The 19,902-nt window shown below is 34.5% G+C and overlaps 1 protein-coding gene across 1 annotated transcript; it reads left to right on the top strand.

The window, feature by feature from the left end:
* Positions 1 to 10,882: 10,882 nt before the first annotated feature.
* On the top strand, positions 10,883 to 16,234 carry LOC127113367 (uncharacterized). Its single transcript, XM_051046491.1, has 3 exons — positions 10,883 to 11,994; positions 12,160 to 13,738; positions 14,189 to 16,234. The coding sequence occupies exons 1-3, from the start codon at positions 10,883 to 10,885 to the stop codon at positions 16,232 to 16,234; spliced, it is 4,737 nt and encodes a 1,578-aa protein (XP_050902448.1).
* Positions 16,235 to 19,902: the final 3,668 nt, after the last annotated feature.

The raw sequence follows: 19,902 nt of genomic DNA, 5'->3' as shown, positions 1-19,902 counted from the left end.
TGTTCCAAATTTTCATGACGTGGTACTTCAAGATATGAAAATTTTGAAAAAATTTCAGACTAACATGATTGAAAATATGACTCACAACATGCTGGTTCCATCTCAACATTTCAATGAGGAGCATAATGGTATAGAAAAGTTCACAAATTAAGATACTTTTATTTCACTGGATTACGAATTTGTAGATACAACACAAAAAAATGAGCAGTCATCCATTGATGTTCCAAATTTTCATGACGTGGTACTTCAAGATATGAAAATTTTGAAAAATTTCAGACTAACATGATTGAAAATATGACTCACAACATGCTGGTTCCATCTCAACATTTCAATGAGGAGCATAATGGTATAGAAAAGTTCACAAACTAAGATACTTTTATTTCACTGGATTACGAATTTGTAGATACAACACAGAAAAATGAGCAGTCATCCATTGATGTTCCAAATTTTCATGACGTGGTACTTCAAGATATGAAAATTTTGAAAAAATTTCAGACTAACATGATTGAAAATATGACTCATAACATGCTGGTTCCATCTCAACATTTCAATGAGGAGCATAATGGTATAGAAAAGTTCACAAATCAAGATACTTTTATTTCACTGGATTACGAATTTGTAGATACAACACAGAAAAATGAGCAGTCATCCATTGATGTTCCAAATTTTCATGACGTGGTACTTCAAGATATGAAAATTTTGAAAAATGTTCAGACTAACATGATTGAAAATATGACTCACAACATGCTGGTTCCATCTCAACATTTCAATGAGGAGCATAATGGTGTAGAAAAGTTCACAAATTAAGATACATTTATTTCACTGGATTATGAATTTGTAGATACAACACAGAAAAATGAGCAGTCATCCATTGATGTTCCAAATTTTCATGACATGGTACTTCAAGATATGAAAATTTTGAAAAAATTTCAGACTAACATGATTGAAAATATGACTCACAACATGCTGGTTCCATCTCAACATTTCAATGAGGAGCATAATGGTATAGAAAAGTTCACAAATTAAGATACTTTTATTTCACTGGATTATGAATTTGTAGATACAACACAGAAAAATGAGCAGTCATCCATTGATGTTCTAAATTTTCATGACGTGGTACTTCAAGATATGAAAATTTTAAAAAAATTTCAGACTAACATGATTGAAAATATGACTCACAACATGCTGGTTCCATCTCAACATTTCAATGAGGAGCATAATGGTATAGAAAGGTTCACAAACTAAGATACTTTTATTTCACTGGATTACGAATTTGTAGATACAACACAGAAAAATGAGCAGTCATCCATTGATGTTCCAAATTTTCATGACGTGGTACTTCAAGATATGAAAATTTTGAAAAAATTTCAGACTAACATGATTGAAAATATGACTCACAACATGCTGGTTCCATCTCAACATTTCAATGAGGAGCATAATGGTATAGAAAAGTTCACAAACTAAGATACTTTTATTTCACTGGATTACGAATTTGTAGATACAACCCAGAAAAATGAGCAGTCATCCATTGATGTTCCAAATTTTCATGACGTGGTACTTCAAGATATGAAAATTTTGAAAAAATTTCAGACTAACATGATTGAAAATATGACTCACAACATGCTGGTTCCATCTCAACATTTCAATGAGGAGCATAATGGTATAGAAAAGTTCACAAATTAAGATACTTTTATTTCACTGGATTACGAATTTGTAGATACAACACAAAAAAATGAGCAGTCATCCATTGATGTTCCAAATTTTCATGACGTGGTACTTCAAGATATGAAAATTTTGAAAAATGTTCAGACTAACATGATTGAAAATATGACTCACAACATGCTGGTTCCATCTCAACATTTCAATGAGGAGCATAATGGTATAGAAAAGTTCACAAACTAAGATACTTTTATTTCACTGGATTACGAATTTGTAGATACAACACAGAAAAATGAGCAGTCATCCATTGATGTTCCAAATTTTCATGACGTGGTACTTCAAGATATGAAAATTTGAAAAAATTTCAGACTAACATGATTGAAAATATGACTAACAACATGCTGGTTCCATCTCAACATTTCAATGAGGAGCATAATGGTATAGAAAAGTTCACAAATTAAGATACTTTTATTTCACTGGATTACGAATTTGTAGATACAACACAGAAAAATGAGCAGTCATCCATTGATGTTCCAAATTTTCATGACGTGGTACTTCAAGATATGAAAATTTTGAAAAAATTTCAGACTAACATGATTGAAAATATGACTCACAACATGCTGGTTCCATCTCAACATTTCAATGAGGAGCATAATGGTATAGAAAAGTTCACAAATTAAGATACTTTTATTTCACTGGATTACGAATTTGTAGATACAACACAAAAAAATGAGCAGTCATCCATTGATGTTCCAAATTTTCATGACGTGGTACTTCAAGATATGAAAATTTTGAAAAATGTTCAGACTAATATGATTGAAAATATGACTCACAACATGCTGGTTCCATCTCAACATTTCAATGAGGAGCATAATGGTATAGAAAAGTTCACAAATTAAGATACTTTTATTTCACTGGATTACGAATTTGTAGATACAACACAGAAAAATGAGCAGTCATCCATTGATGTTCCAAATTTTCATGACGTGGTACTTCAAGATATGAAAATTTTGAAAAAAATTCAGACTAACATTATTTAAAATATGACTCACAACATGCTGGTTCCATCTCAACATTTCAATGAGGAGCATAATGGTGTAGAAAAGTTCACAAACTAAGATACTTTTATTTCACTGGATTATGAATTTGTAGATACAACACAGAAAAATGAGCAGTCATCCATTGATGTTCCAAATTTTCATGACGTGGTACTTCAAGATATGAAAATTTTGAAAAAATTTCAGACTAACATGATTGAAAATATGACTCACAACATGCTGGTTCCATCTCAACAATTCAATGAGGAGCATAATGGTATAGAAAAGTTCACAAACTAAGATACTTTTATTTCACTGGATTACGAATTTGTAGATACAACACAGAAAAATGAGCAGTCATCCATTGATGTTCCAAATTTTCATGACGTGGTACTTCAAGATATGAAAATTTTGAAAAAATTTCAGACTAACATGATTGAAAATATGACTCACAACATGCTGGTTCCATCTCAACATTTCAATGAGGAGCATAATGGTATAGAAAAGTTCACAAATTAAGATACTTTTATTTCACTGGATTACGAATTTGTAGATACAACACAAAAAAATGAGCAGTCATCCATTGATGTTCCAAATTTTCATGACGTGGTACTTCAAGATATGAAAATTTTGAAAAATGTTTAGACTAACATGATTGAAAATATGACTCACAACATGCTGGTTCCATCTCAACATTTCAATGAGGAGCATAATGGTATAGAAAAGTTCACAAACTAAGATACTTTTATTTCACTGGATTACGAATTTGTAGATACAACACAGAAAAATGAGCAGTCATCCATTGATGTTCCAAATTTTCATGACGTGGTACTTCAAGATATGAAAAATTTGAAAAAATTTCAGACTAACATGATTGAAAATATGACTAACAACATGCTGGTTCCATCTCAACATTTCAATGAGGAGCATAATGGTATAGAAAAGTTCACAAATTAAGATACTTTTATTTCACTGGATTACGAATTTGTAGATACAACACAGAAAAATGAGCAGTCATCCATTGATGTTCCAAATTTTCATGACGTGGTACTTCAAGATATGAAAATTTTGAAAAAATTTCAGACTAACATGATTGAAAATATGACTCACAACATGCTGGTTCCATCTCAACATTTCAATGAGGAGCATAATGGTATAGAAAAGTTCACAAATTAAGATACTTTTATTTCACTGGATTACGAATTTGTAGATACAACACAAAAAAATGAGCAGTCATCCATTGATGTTCCAAATTTTCATGACGTGGTACTTCAAGATATGAAAATTTTGAAAAATGTTCAGACTAATATGATTGAAAATATGACTCACAACATGCTGGTTCCATCTCAACATTTCAATGAGGAGCATAATGGTATAGAAATGTTCACAAATTAAGATACTTTTATTTCACTGGATTACGAATTTGTAGATACAACACAGAAAAATGAGCAGTCATCCATTGATGTTCCAAATTTTCATGACGTGGTACTTCAAGATATGAAAATTTTGAAAAAAATTCAGACTAACATTATTTAAAATATGACTCACAACATGCTGGTTCCATCTCAACATTTCAATGAGGAGCATAATGGTGTAGAAAAGTTCACAAACTAAGATACTTTTATTTCACTGGATTATGAATTTGTAGATACAACACAGAAAAATGAGCAGTCATCCATTGATGTTCCAAATTTTCATGACGTGGTACTTCAAGATATGAAAATTTTGAAAAAATTTCAGACTAACATGATTGAAAATATGACTCACAACATGCTGGTTCCATCTCAACATTTCAATGAGGAGCATAATGGTATAGAAAAGTTCACAAACTAAGATACTTTTATTTCACTGGATTAGGAATTTGTAGATACAACACAGAAAAATGAGCAGTCATCCATTGATGTTCCAAATTTTCATGACGTGGTACTTCAAGATATGAAAATTTTGAAAAATGTTCAGACTAACATGATTGAAAATATGACTCACAACATGCTGGTTCCATCTCAACATTTCAATGAGGAGCATAATGGTATAGAAAAGTTCACAAACTAAGATACTTTTATTTCACTGGATTACGAATTTGTAGATACAACACAGAAAAATGAGCAGTCATCCATTGATGTTCCAAATTTTCATGACGTGGTACTTCAAGATATGAAAAATTTGAAAAAATTTCAGACTAACATGATTGAAAATATGACTAACAACATGCTGGTTCCATCTCAACATTTCAATGAGGAGCATAATGGTATAGAAAAGTTCACAAATTAAGATACTTTTATTTCACTGGATTACGAATTTGTAGATACAACACAGAAAAATGAGCAGTCATCCATTGATGTTCCAAATTTTCATGACGTGGTACTTCAAGATATGAAAATTTTGAAAAAATTTCAGACTAACATGATTGAAAATATGACTCACAACATGCTGGTTCCATCTCAACATTTCAATGAGGAGCATAATGGTATAGAAAAGTTCACAAATTAAGATACTTTTATTTCACTGGATTACGAATTTGTAGATACAACACAAAAAAATGAGCAGTCATCCATTGATGTTCCAAATTTTCATGACGTGGTACTTCAAGATATGAAAATTTTGAAAAAATTTCAGACTAACATGATTGAAAATATGACTCAAAACATGCTGGTTCCATGTCAACATTTCAATGAGGAGCATAATGGTATAGAAAAGTTCACAAACTAAGATACTTTTATTTCACTGGATTACGAATTTGTAGATACAACACAGAAAAATGAGCAGTCATCCATTGATGTTCCAAATTTTCATGACGTGGTACTTCAAGATATGAAAATTTTGAAAAAATTTCAGACTAACATGATTGAAAATATGACTCACAACATGCTGGTTCCATCTCAACATTTCAATGAGGAGCATAATGGTATAGAAAAGTTCACAAATTAAGATACTTTTATTTCACTGGATTACGAATTTGTAGATACAACACAAAAAAATGAGCAGTCATCCATTGATGTTCCAAATTTTCATGACGTGGTACTTCAAGATATGAAAATTTTGAAAAATGTTCAGACTTATATGATTGAAAATATGACTCACAACATGCTGGTTCCATCTCAACATTTCAATGAGGAGCATAATGGTATAGAAAAGTTAACAAACTAAGATACTTTTATTTCACTGGATTACGAATTTGTAGATACAACACAGAAAAATGAGCAGTCATCCATTGATGTTCCAAATTTTCATGACGTGGTACTTCAAGATATGAAAATTTTGAAAAAAATTCAGACTAACATTATTTAAAATATGACTCACAACATGCTGGTTCCATCTCAACATTTCAATGAGGAGCATAATGGTGTAGAAAAGTTCACAAACTAAGATACTTTTATTTCACTGGATTATGAATTTGTAGATACAACACAGAAAAATGAGCAGTCATCCATTGATGTTCCAAATTTTCATGACGTGGTACTTCAAGATATGAAAATTTTGAAAAAATTTCAGACTAACATGATTGAAAATATGACTCACAACATGCTGGTTCCATCTCAACATTTCAATGAGGAGCATAATGGTATAGAAAAGTTCACAAACTAAGATACTTTTATTTCACTGGATTAGGAATTTGTAGATACAACACAGAAAAATGAGCAGTCATCCATTGATGTTCCAAATTTTCATGACGTGGTACTTCAAGATATGAAAATTTTGAAAAATGTTCAGACTAACATGATTGAAAATATGACTCACAACATGCTGGTTCCATCTCAACATTTCAATGAGGAGCATAATGGTATAGAAAAGTTCACAAACTAAGATACTTTTATTTCACTGGATTACGAATTTGTAGATACAACACAGAAAAATGAGCAGTCATCCATTGATGTTCCAAATTTTCATGACGTGGTACTTCAAGATATGAAAAATTTGAAAAAATTTCAGACTAACATGATTGAAAATATGACTAACAACATGCTGGTTCCATCTCAACATTTCAATGAGGAGCATAATGGTATAGAAAAGTTCACAAATTAAGATACTTTTATTTCACTGGATTACGAATTTGTAGATACAACACAGAAAAATGAGCAGTCATCCATTGATGTTCCAAATTTTCATGACGTGGTACTTCAAGATATGAAAATTTTGAAAAAATTTCAGACTAACATGATTGAAAATATGACTCACAACATGCTGGTTCCATCTCAACATTTCAATGAGGAGCATAATGGTATAGAAAAGTTCACAAATTAAGATACTTTTATTTCACTGGATTACGAATTTGTAGATACAACACAAAAAAATGAGCAGTCATCCATTGATGTTCCAAATTTTCATGACGTGGTACTTCAAGATATGAAAATTTTGAAAAATGTTCAGACTTATATGATTGAAAATATGACTCACAACATGCTGGTTCCATCTCAACATTTCAATGAGGAGCATAATGGTATAGAAAAGTTAACAAACTAAGATACTTTTATTTCACTGGATTACGAATTTGTAGATACAACACAGAAAAATGAGCAGTCATCCATTGATGTTCCAAATTTTCATGACGTGGTACTTCAAGATATGAAAATTTTGAAAAAAATTCAGACTAACATTATTTAAAATATGACTCACAACATGCTGGTTCCATCTCAACATTTCAATGAGGAGCATAATGGTGTAGAAAAGTTCACAAACTAAGATACTTTTATTTCACTGGATTATGAATTTGTAGATACAACACAGAAAAATGAGCAGTCATCCATTGATGTTCCAAATTTTCATGACGTGGTACTTCAAGATATGAAAATTTTGAAAAAATTTCAGACTAACATGATTGAAAATATGACTCACAACATGCTGGTTCCATCTCAACATTTCAATGAGGAGCATAATGGTATAGAAAAGTTCACAAACTAAGATACTTTTATTTCACTGGATTAGGAATTTGTAGATACAACACAGAAAAATGAGCAGTCATCCATTGATGTTCCAAATTTTCATGACGTGGTACTTCAAGATATGAAAATTTTGAAAAATGTTCAGACTAACATGATTGAAAATATGACTCACAACATGCTGGTTCCATCTCAACATTTCAATGAGGAGCATAATGGTATAGAAAAGTTCACAAACTAAGATACTTTTATTTCACTGGATTACGAATTTGTAGATACAACACAGAAAAATGAGCAGTCATCCATTGATGTTCCAAATTTTCATGACGTGGTACTTCAAGATATGAAAAATTTGAAAAAATTTCAGACTAACATGATTGAAAATATGACTAACAACATGCTGGTTCCATCTCAACATTTCAATGAGGAGCATAATGGTATAGAAAAGTTCACAAATTAAGATACTTTTATTTCACTGGATTACGAATTTGTAGATACAACACAGAAAAATGAGCAGTCATCCATTGATGTTCCAAATTTTCATGACGTGGTACTTCAAGATATGAAAATTTTGAAAAAATTTCAGACTAACATGATTGAAAATATGACTCACAACATGCTGGTTCCATCTCAACATTTCAATGAGGAGCATAATGGTATAGAAAAGTTCACAAATTAAGATACTTTTATTTCACTGGATTACGAATTTGTAGATACAACACAAAAAAATGAGCAGTCATCCATTGATGTTCCAAATTTTCATGACGTGGTACTTCAAGATATGAAAATTTTGAAAAAATTTCAGACTAACATGATTGAAAATATGACTCAAAACATGCTGGTTCCATCTCAACATTTCAATGAGGAGCATAATGGTATAGAAAAGTTCACAAACTAAGATACTTTTATTTCACTGGATTACGAATTTGTAGATACAACACAGAAAAATGAGCAGTCATCCATTGATGTTCCAAATTTTCATGACGTGGTACTTCAAGATATGAAAATTTTGAAAAAATTTCAGACTAACATGATTGAAAATATGACTCACAACATGCTGGTTCCATCTCAACATTTCAATGAGGAGCATAATGGTATAGAAAAGTTCACAAATTAAGATACTTTTATTTCACTGGATTACGAATTTGTAGATACAACACAAAAAAATGAGCAGTCATCCATTGATGTTCCAAATTTTCATGACGTGGTACTTCAAGATATGAAAATTTTGAAAAATGTTCAGACTTATATGATTGAAAATATGACTCACAACATGCTGGTTCCATCTCAACATTTCAATGAGGAGCATAATGGTATAGAAAAGTTAACAAACTAAGATACTTTTATTTCACTGGATTACGAATTTGTAGATACAACACAGAAAAATGAGCAGTCATCCATTGATGTTCCAAATTTTCATGACGTGGTACTTCAAGATATGAAATTTTTGAAAAAATTTCAGACAAACATGATTGAAAATATGACTCATAACATGCTGGTTCCATCTCAACATTTCAATGAGGAGCATAATGGTATAGAAAAGTTCACAAACTAAGATACTTTTATTTCACTGGATTACGAATTTGTAGATACAACACAGAAAAATGAGCAGTCATCCATTGATGTTCCAAATTTTCATGACGTTTAATCAGTGCATATTTATGCACAATTCTCCTACTTTTTACTTAGGAATTTCTTTATTTTATTTTGTTTATTATTATATTTTATTATGTTTTCATATTTTATTTTATTTTTAGTTTAATTTAATTTTCGCACTTATTTTTCAGCTTTAGCAGTCTGCGCGGAAACAATCATAATTGGAGTTCCGGGAATCCGTTTGAGGCGTTCTAAAAATCAACGGAAAGCTAAGAGAGAGAGCTACGACTTTCGTGTTGGAGTCGAAGTCAGATTCGGAGCTCAAAATTCCAGAATTTCGTTTCAAGTTACAGCATTAGAATTTTATTTTAGTATTGAGTCATGTTGTGGGCCTGGGTTATATTTTCGACCCAGTTGGATTTTGAACCGGATCCACTTTTTATCTTTTTAAGGAGAACATGTGTACTATTCAAAGGGGGGATTATTCACGTAAAAAAAATATTGTTGAAGCTTGAAAACTCATGGAGAACTAATCCTCTTTGGACGGATTCACTGTACTCAGGTTTCAACTTTGAGATTGTTATGATATTTACAATTTAATTTCTATTCCTTTCAATTATATCATGTGATTGTTGTTTGCTTAATTCAATTATCATATAATGTATTTGATTTAATTTGAGTGATCTGTGTTCCTAATTTAATCGTAGATTAACTCTGCTTAACTGTTAATTTGCTCTATCATTTACCGTATGCTTAATCCGGCAATAGGAACATGTTCTTATCAAATCTTCCACGCTTGTTGACTGATTTTTTCCTCAAATAGGATAGAAGTCCCGCTTGGGAAATTGTATTTCATCGGTCGATGATTAGTAAGAACCGAGGCAATGGATCTGTTACTTTAATCGCTTATTTCACAACAACTTATTTCAGTAATCAATTATTTTAAGTGCTTTTTCTTTATCGGAAACCTAAACCAAACCCCCCTTATTTTATTACTGTTATTGATTTTCCCACAAGAATCCTTGAGAGACGATATTTCGAGTCAGTGTCGCTATATTACATATTTACAAAAAACACTCGTTTTTGATCCGCGAGCGACCGTGGATCAAATTGGCGCCGTTGCCGGGGAATCTTGTCGTTATTAATCAATTTTAGAGTCATAGTGTTAGTTTCCTCGAGTCCAGACCTTAGTTTCCTCGCGGTTTCGTCCAGTTCGCATTTTAGAGTCCAAAACGTAAAAAAAAAAATCTGTTTTTTTTTTTTTTTTTTGAAAATTTCGTCCGAATCAAAATCTGTTCCGGGCATTTGAAGCAGAAAAATTAGAGAAACGTTTGTCCCTAACTACAAAGTAGTTAAGGGAGGTGTGCTTTCAAATTCCCAAATTCATCATTTTTCTATTTTTTATGATTTATTTACTGTTTTCATCGAGTCGTAAAAAATCGAAAAAATTCTCAAAATTCTATTTTTAAGCCATTAGATCAAATTCGGTGTCGTTTTATTTTTCTGAAGTTTTTTTGATCGATTTCCTTCTTTGTGCTTGTTTTTTAAATTTTAGGGACATTGTTGGCATTTTGAACATTGTTGCTGCATTGTTGTGCATTAGTCCTGGCAACTAGGTCATCTTGTTCTGAACTTGTTGTTTTTGATCCTGAAGTAGAGAGAACTTTGCACACACGACGTAGAGCAGTCCAGGTTTCCACTAGCTCACTTGAAATGGCTGATAATAGAACATTAAGGCAGTTAGCTGCACCTGATGTGAATTACAACGGTTTGTGTATTGATTATGCTGCTGATGCTGTTCCTTTTGAGTTAAAATCAGGTTTAATCCATTTGTTGCCCAAGTTTAGTGGTCTTGCAGGTGAAGATCCTCACAAACATCTGAAAGAATTTCAAGTGGTGTGTTCTACGCCACTGAAGCCTGAAGGGATCACTGAAGATCATATCAAACTTCGAGCTTTTCCTTTTTCATTGCAGGGTGCAGCAAAGGATTGGATATATTCCCTCGAGCCAAATTCAATTGCAAACTGGAATGCTCTGAAAAAAGTGTTCCTTGAGAGATACTTTCCTGCCTCCAGAGCTGCCTCGATAAGAAAAGAGATATGTGGTATTAGACAGGGTAATGAGTCTTTGACCGAATATTGGGAGAGGTTTAAACAGTTGGTATCCAGCTGCCCTCAGCACCAGATCACCGAGCAGCTACTCATCCAGTACTTTTATGAGGGGTTGTTACCGATGGATAGGAACATTCTTGATGCTGCTAGTGGTGGAGCACTTGTCGATAAAACTCCGGCTGCTGCCAAGGCTCTAATTGAGAATATGTCACTAAATTCCCAACAGTTCACAACAAGAAATAATTCTGTCCAAATAAAGGGTGTGAACGAAATTCACGTATCCTCTCATGTTTCTCACTCCGACAAAGCCTTCGAAAATAAAATGAATGAGCTGAAGGATTTAGTGCAGCAGATGATAGTCGTAGGTAAGGCTCAAGCAACCCAACAACTTCAAACACCACCAAGGTTATGTGGCATTTGTACCTCTTCTGATCATCCTACTGATACATGTCCTATTTTGCAAGATGATAAGCCTACTGAATTACCTCCAGCTTATGCTGCAGCCCTTTACAACCAAAGTAACAACCAGAACCGGTACAACATTCCCGACCTGTCCACTAATAAGTACCACCCGAGTTGGAGGAACCATCCAAACCTCCGATATGGAAACTCACAAACGAGCCAACAACCTAACCCACCTCAAGCGGCTGCCCCTACACCTTCCGGACCTTCTTTAGAGGAACTTGTTAAACAAATGGCCGTCAATAACCTTCAGTTCCAACAAAGGACCGATGCTAGCATCCAGAACTTGAACACGCAGATGGGACAACTTGCTACTCAGATGAATAACATGCAAGCCCAAGGGTCGAACCAACTTCCAGCCCAAACAGTTATCAATCCAAATGGTCCTAATGCTAATGTGAGTGCAATTTCTTTGAGATCCGGAAAAGTTACAGAATCAGCCCCTGAAAAAAATAAAAAAATCATTGAGGTAACTTCTGAACTTCCTACTTCTGAACTGTCTGCTGAACCTCCTTCTCCTTCTTCTGTTGTGGTCGAAACTGAAAAAATTAAAGAAAAAGAGCACGTACCACCAGTCCCCTTCCCACATAGAGTTCTGAAAAATAAGAGAATTGAGGAGGGAGACAAAGAAAGAGAGATATTAGATGTTTTCCGAAAAGTTGCGGTAAACATCCCGTTACTTGATGTGATTAAGCAGGTTCCTAAGTATGCTAAGTTTCTGAAGGATTTGTGCACCAACAAGAGGAGGATGAAGGGAAGTGAGAGAGTCAATTTGGGAAGGAATATTTCTTCCTTTATTCAGCCCCGACCTTCATCTGAAAAATTTACGGGCGAAGGGAATGTTTCAGCCCTCACTCTTCCGGTCTTGCCACAAAAGTGCAAGGACCGGGGAACTTTTGCTATCCCTTGTACCATCGGAAATAGTAAATTCGATGACTGCATGCTTGATTTAGGAGCAAGCATTAATGTTATGCCTACTTCTGTTTATAATAACCTTTGTCTTGGTCCTTTGCAACCTACAGGCTTAATCATTCAGTTGGCGAACAGGAGTAACACCCGCCCTGCCGGCATAATCGAAGATGTCCTTGTTCAAGTTAACGATTTAATTTTTCCTGCAGATTTTTACATTCTTGACATGGAGGGAGAAACAAGGTCCAGCAAAGCTCCAATCATTTTAGGAAGACCATTCATGAAAACGGCAAAAACTAAAATTGATGTTGATGATGGAAGCATGTCCATGGAGTTTGGCGACATTATCGCAAAATTTAACATTTTTGATGCCATGAAACATCCTTTGGAGGAACACTCTGTTTTTCGCATTGAGTTGATTTCTGAATTAGTTGATGACACTTTTTCTGATTTATTTTCTCTTGATTTTTCATCTGGTTTTGATGATGTTTATTCATGTTCTGATTGTACTGACATTAACCTTTGTGTTGTGTGTGCTGAGATTGATGCTGCCCTGCAGGCTGACGTATTTCCTACAGGTGAAGCTGTCGCCGATGAATCTGTTTTTGTAGCTGATGCTCTTGATGTTCCTGCTGCCCCAAGCGCCCCATCCATCGAGCAGCCCCCGTCCTTAGAGCTAAAGGAGCTCCCTGAAAACCTGAAATACGCTTACTTGGAGAGTAATGAAAAACTCCCTGTTATTATTTCTTCTAACCTTGATTTCGATCAAGAAAACAAACTTTTGCAGGTTCTGAAGAAGCACAAAAAGGCAATCGGGTGGACATTAGCCGACCTTCCAGGAATTAGTCCTTCCATGTGTATGCACAGAATTTTACTTGAGGATGGTGCGAAAACAATAAGGCAGCCCCAAAGGAGGCTTAATCCTTTGATTCTCGATGTCGTGAAGAAAGAGGTAACCAAACTCTTGCAAGCAGGTATCATTTACCCTATCTCTGACAGTAAGTGGGTAAGCCCAGTGCAGGTTGTACCTAAGAAATCTGGACTTACAGTTATCAAAAATGAAAAGAATGAACTTGTTCCCACTAGAGTGCAGAATAGCTGGAGAGTTTGTATCGATTACAGGAGACTAAACCAGGCTACTAGAAAGGATCATTTTCCTTTACCGTTCATCGACCAAATGCTTGAACGGCTAGCTGGTAAATCACATTATTGTTTTCTTGATGGCTTTTCAGGTTACTTTCAGATTCATATTGCACCGGAAGATCAAGAGAAGACCACTTTTACTTGTCCTTTCGGTACTTTTGCTTATAGGCGAATGCCTTTTGGTCTCTGCAATGCTCCTGGCACTTTCCAGCGTTGCATGCTTAGTATTTTTTCTGATTTTATTGAAAATTGCATGGAAGTCTTTATGGACGACTTCACTGTCTATGGTTCTTCTTTTGATGCATGCTTGAGCAGTTTAAGCTTGATTTTAGAAAGATGCATCGAAACTAACCTTGTTTTAAATTATGAAAAATGTCATTTTATGGTTGAGCAGGGAATTGTTCTTGGTCACATAATTTCTGAAAAAGGAATTTCTGTTGACCCTGCTAAGATTGATGTGATTTCTACACTACCTTACCCATCTTGCATTCGCGAGATTCGCTCTTTTCTTGGTCATGCAGGTTTTTACAGGCGTTTCATCAAAGATTTCAGCAAGATAGCTCTTCCGCTGTCAAACTTGTTGAAGAATGACGTCACTTTCCACTTCGATGACAAATGCAAACAGGCGTTTGACTTCTTGAAGAGAGCATTGACCTCCGCTCCCATAATCCAGCCGCCTGACTGGACCCTCCCTTTTGAGCTTATGTGTGACGCTTCGAATTATGCTGTTGGGGCTGTCCTTGCACAAAGAGTTAACAAGGCTGCCCATGTTATTTACTATGCTTCTAGGACTTTAGACTCTGCACAGTCAAATTACACTACCACTGAAAAAGAACTTCTAGCTATTGTTTTTGCTCTTGATAAATTCAGATCTTATTTGCTAGGTTCCAAGGTTGTTGTTTTTACTGACCATGCAGCTTTAAAATATTTGTTGAAGAAGCCGGATGCAAAACCGAGATTGATTCGGTGGATGTTGTTGCTCCAAGAGTTTAATGTAGAGATTAAAGACAAAACTGGAGCTGAGAACTTAGTGGCTGACCATTTGAGCAGGATAGAGAGAGATGAAGATCTTTTTCCTATTCAGGATGACTTTCCTGATGAGCAGCTTTTAGTTTTACATGGTATTACACCTTGGTTTGCTGATATTGTTAATTATCTTGTTGCTGGTGTTTTTCCTACAGGTGCATCTAGATCACAGATTCATAAACTCAAAAGTGATGCCAAATATTATGTTTGGGATGATCCATATCTTTGGAAGTTTGGTAGTGATCAAGTTATTAGAAGATGTGTCCCCGACTATGAGATTGAATCCATTTTAAATTTCTCTCATGCGTCTCAAGTCGGAGGACATTTTGGCCCGCAAAGAACTGCAAGAAAAGTCCTCGACTCAGGCTTCTATTGGCCAACTGTTTTTAAAGATGCTTATGAGACTTACCGCACTTGTAAAGAGTGCCAGATAGCAGGTACGAACATCACTCGCAAGAGTGAAATGCCTCAGCAACCTATGCTTTTCTGTGAGGTATTCGATGTATGGGGAATTGACTTCATGGGTCCCTTTCCTGTATCGTTTGGTTTCCTTTATATTCTGCTTGCTGTTGATTATGTCTCAAAGTGGGTAGAAGCTATCCCCACTCAGACTAATGATTCTAGAGTTGTTGCAGATTTTGTCAGGTCTAATATCTTTTGCAGGTTTGGAATACCGCGAGCTATCATCAGTGACCAAGGCACTCATTTCTGTAACCGCACCATGGAAGCTTTGCTCCGAAAGTATGGAGTTGTGCACAGAGTCTCTACTGCATATCACCCACAAACTAATGGGCAAGCTGAGATCTCAAACAGGGAGATCAAACAGATTTTAGAGAAAATGGTGCAACCAAACAGGAAGGACTGGAGTCGTCGTCTAGAAGACGCACTTTGGGCTCAGAGAACAGCTTTCAAGACACCCATTGGGATGTCTCCTTATCGACTTGTTTTTGGTAAGGCATGTCATCTTCCTGTTGAGATAGAACACCGTGCCTATTGGGCGGTGAAAAGTTGTAATTTGGAGATGCAACAAGCAGGTATTGAAAGAAAACTCCAATTACAACAGTTGGAAGAGCTTAGATTAGAGGCTTATGAAAGCTCTAGAATTTATAAAGAAAAAACTAAGCACTTCCATGATAAAATGATTTCTAGGAAAGAGTTTTCTGTGGGCCAACAGGTTTTATTGTTTAATTCCCGCCTTAAGCTTATGGCTGGGAAACTTCGATCCAAATGGATTGGCCCTTTCGTTGTTACTAATGTTTTCCCTCATGGTGCAGTAGAAATTAAAAGTACAGGTACTGACAAAGTCTTTAAGGTTAACGGGCAGCGTCTGAAGTTATTCTATGGAGGTTCGGTGCCTGAAGATGTCGGTATAGAGGAGCTTTCTTTGGAAGCGCCTAACTACACTGCAACTTGATCAGGGAGTTGTTCTTTCCTTCTCTTTACTTTAATAATTATGTCCTTTCATTGAGGACAATGCTTGTTTTAAGTCTGGGGGAGGGAGACATTTGTTTTAGTTTGTTTTTTCATTTTTTTTTCAGTTATTATAATAAAAAAAAATTGCATCTTCTTGAAAGTTTTAGGCTATAGATTACTTTGAGTCGAGTTTGCGGAGACTTGAGAAAAATTCACAAGATCGGTATTGTTTTAACACCGTAAGTCCCCTGCATATGGAAATTGAGTTGTATTTTTATTATGTTTTAGCCTTAAATTCTCATTCTCTGACAGCTCTTGAGTAGTTTATTTCAGCAGTCAGCACCATCTCACACGCACTCTACGTAGGGAAGCCGATGAATATAAGTGAGTGCTCCGAAAAAGAAAAAAAAAGAGAAAGAAAAGGGAATGCACCTTCTAAGTTTGGTGACCCTCACCCGGTCACTTAACTCAACGGTTGTAGAACCTTCAAAAAAAAAGTTTTTGACTCGTTGTTAGTTGGTTCAGCGGTTTCTGGTGCTGAACTTGGTAGGGCGGATTACGGTCCGATCCCCCGCAACTATAATTGAGTAAGCAAAGGGTTATGCCACTTAAGTACCAGAACCCCGTGCAGAAAAGGATCAGAGTCACTAACCGGTTGCCTTGCTATGAGTGTGTGGAGATAACGGGCTTAATGTGATTGCGCCTGAATGAAAAAGAGCAAAAGAAGGATGAGTAAGTTAGGCTTTAGTATAATAATATGATTCAAGTTGATTTGTGTATTCAAGAGGTTTATGTCTGCATAACTGTGGATTAGTGTTCTTACAATATCCTTAGTGTGCAAGATTAGTACCTATCAATGCAAAGTTAACCGAAGATGACTTGTAGCCTAGAATGAGTAGCTATTGATGTGTGTGTGCTTTCTTTGTTTTATTTCAATTTTGCTCGGAGTGCAAAAGTTCAAGTCCGGGGGAATTTAATCAGTGCATATTTATGCACAATTCTCCTACTTTTTACTTAGGAATTTCTTTATTTTATTTTGTTTATTATTATATTTTATTATGTTTTCATATTTTATTTTATTTTTAGTTTAATTTAATTTTCGCACTTATTTTTCAGCTTTAGCAGTCTGCGCGGAAACAATCATAATTGGAGTTCCGGGAATCCGTTTGAGGCGTTCTAAAAATCAACGGAAAGCTAAGAGAGAGAGCTACGACTTTCGTGTTGGAGTCGAAGTCAGATTCGGAGCTCAAAATTCCAGAATTTCGTTTCAAGTTACAGCATTAGAATTTTATTTTAGTATTGAGTCATGTTGTGGGCCTGGGTTATATTTTCGACCCAGTTGGATTTTGAACCGGATCCACTTTTTATCTTTTTAAGGAGAACATGTGTACTATTCAAAGGGGGGATTATTCACGTAAAAAAAATATTGTTGAAGCTTGAAAACTCATGGAGAACTAATCCTCTTTGGACGGATTCACTGTACTCAGGTTTCAACTTTGAGATTGTTATGATATTTACAATTTAATTTCTATTCCTTTCAATTATATCATGTGATTGTTGTTTGCTTAATTCAATTATCATATAATGTATTTGATTTAATTTGAGTGATCTGTGTTCCTAATTTTAATCGTAGATTAACTCTGCTTAACTGTTAATTTGCTCTATCATTTACCGTATGCTTAATCCGGCAATAGGAACATGTTCTTATCAAATCTTCCACGCTTGTTGACTGATTTTTTCCTCAAATAGGATAGAAGTCCCGCTTGGGAAATTGTATTTCATCGGTCGATGATTAGTAAGAACCGAGGCAATGGATCTGTTACTTTAATCGCTTATTTCACAACAACTTATTTCAGTAATCAATTATTTTAAGTGCTTTTTCTTTATCGGAAACCTAAACCAAACCCCCCTTATTTTATTACTGTTATTGATTTTCCCACAAGAATCCTTGAGAGACGATATTTCGAGTCAGTGTCACTATATTACATATTTACAAAAAACACTCGTTTTTGATCCGCGAGCGACCGTGGATCAACGTGGTACTTCAAGATATGAAAATTTTGAAAAATGTTCAGACTAACATGATTGAAAATATGACTCACAACATGCTGGTTCCATCTCAACATTTCAATGAGGAGCATAATGGTGTAGAAAAGTTCACAAATTAAGATACTTTTATTTCACTGGATTATGAATTTGTAGGTACAACACAGAAAAATGAGCAGTCATCCATTGATGTTCCAAATTTTCATGACGTGGTACTTCAAGATATGAAAATTTTGAAAAAATTTCAGACTAACATGATTGAAAATATGACTCACAACATGCTGGTTCCATCTCAACATTTCAATGAGGAGCATAATGGTATAGAAAAGTTCACAAATTAAGATACTTTTATTTCACTGGATTATGAATTTGTAGATACAACACAGAAAAATGAGCAGTCATCCATTGATGTTCTAAATTTTCATGACGTGGTACTTCAAGATATGAAAATTTTAAAAAAAATTCAGACTAACATGATTGAAAATATGACTCACAACATGTTGGTTCCATCTCAACAATTCAATGAGGAGCATAATGGTATAGAAAAGTTCACAAACTAAGATACTTTTATTTCACTGGATTACGAATTTGTAGATACAACACAGAAAAATGAGCAGTCATCCATTGATGTTCCAAATTTTCATGACGTGGTACTTCAAGATATGAAAATTTTGAAAAATTTTCAGACTAACATGATTGAAAATATGACTCACAACATGCTGGTTCCATCTCAACAATTCAATGAGGAGCATAATGGTATAGAAAAGTTCACAAACTAAGATACTTTTATTTCACTGGATTACGAATTTGTAGATACAACACAGAAAAATGAGCAGTCATCCAGTGATGTTCCAAATTTTCATGACGTGGTACTTCAAGATATGAAAATTTTGAAAAAATTTCAGACTAACATGATTGAAAATATGACTCACAACATGCTGGTTCCATCTCAACATTTCAATGAGGAGCATAATGGTATAGAAAAGTTCACAAATTAAGATACTTTTATTTCACTGGATTACGAATTTGTAGATACAACACAAAAAAATGAGCAGTCATCCATTGATGTTCCAAATTTTCATGACGTGGTACTTCAAGATATGAAAATTTTGAAAAATGTTCAGACTAACATGATTGAAAATATGACTCACAACATGCTGGTTCCATCTCAACATTTCAATGAGGAGCATAATGGTATAGAAAAGTTCACAAACTAAGATACTTTTATTTCACTGGATTACGAATTTGTAGATACAACACAGAAAAATGAGCAGTCATCCATTGATGTTCCAAATTTTCATGACGTGGTACTTCAAGATATGAAAAATTTGAAAAAATTTCAGACTAACATGATTGAAAATATGACTCACAACATGCTGGTTCCATCTCAACATTTCAATGAGGAGCATAATGGTATAGAAAAGTTCACAAATTAAGATACTTTTATTTCACTGGATTACGAATTTGTAGATACAACACAGAAAAATGAGCAGTCATCCATTGATGTTCCAAATTTTCATGACGTGGTACTTCAAGATATGAAAATTTTGAAAAATGTTCAGACTAACATGATTGAAAATATGACTCACAACATGCTGGTTCCATCTCAACATTTCAATGAGG

This window comes from Lathyrus oleraceus, unplaced genomic scaffold, assembly GCF_024323335.1.
Source record: "Lathyrus oleraceus cultivar Zhongwan6 unplaced genomic scaffold, CAAS_Psat_ZW6_1.0 chrUn0344, whole genome shotgun sequence".
NCBI classification, from domain to species: Eukaryota; Viridiplantae; Streptophyta; class Magnoliopsida; order Fabales; family Fabaceae; genus Lathyrus; species Lathyrus oleraceus.
The sequence above is the reverse complement of the archived record's forward strand: the minus strand, read 5'-3'. Positions and strand labels throughout refer to the sequence as shown.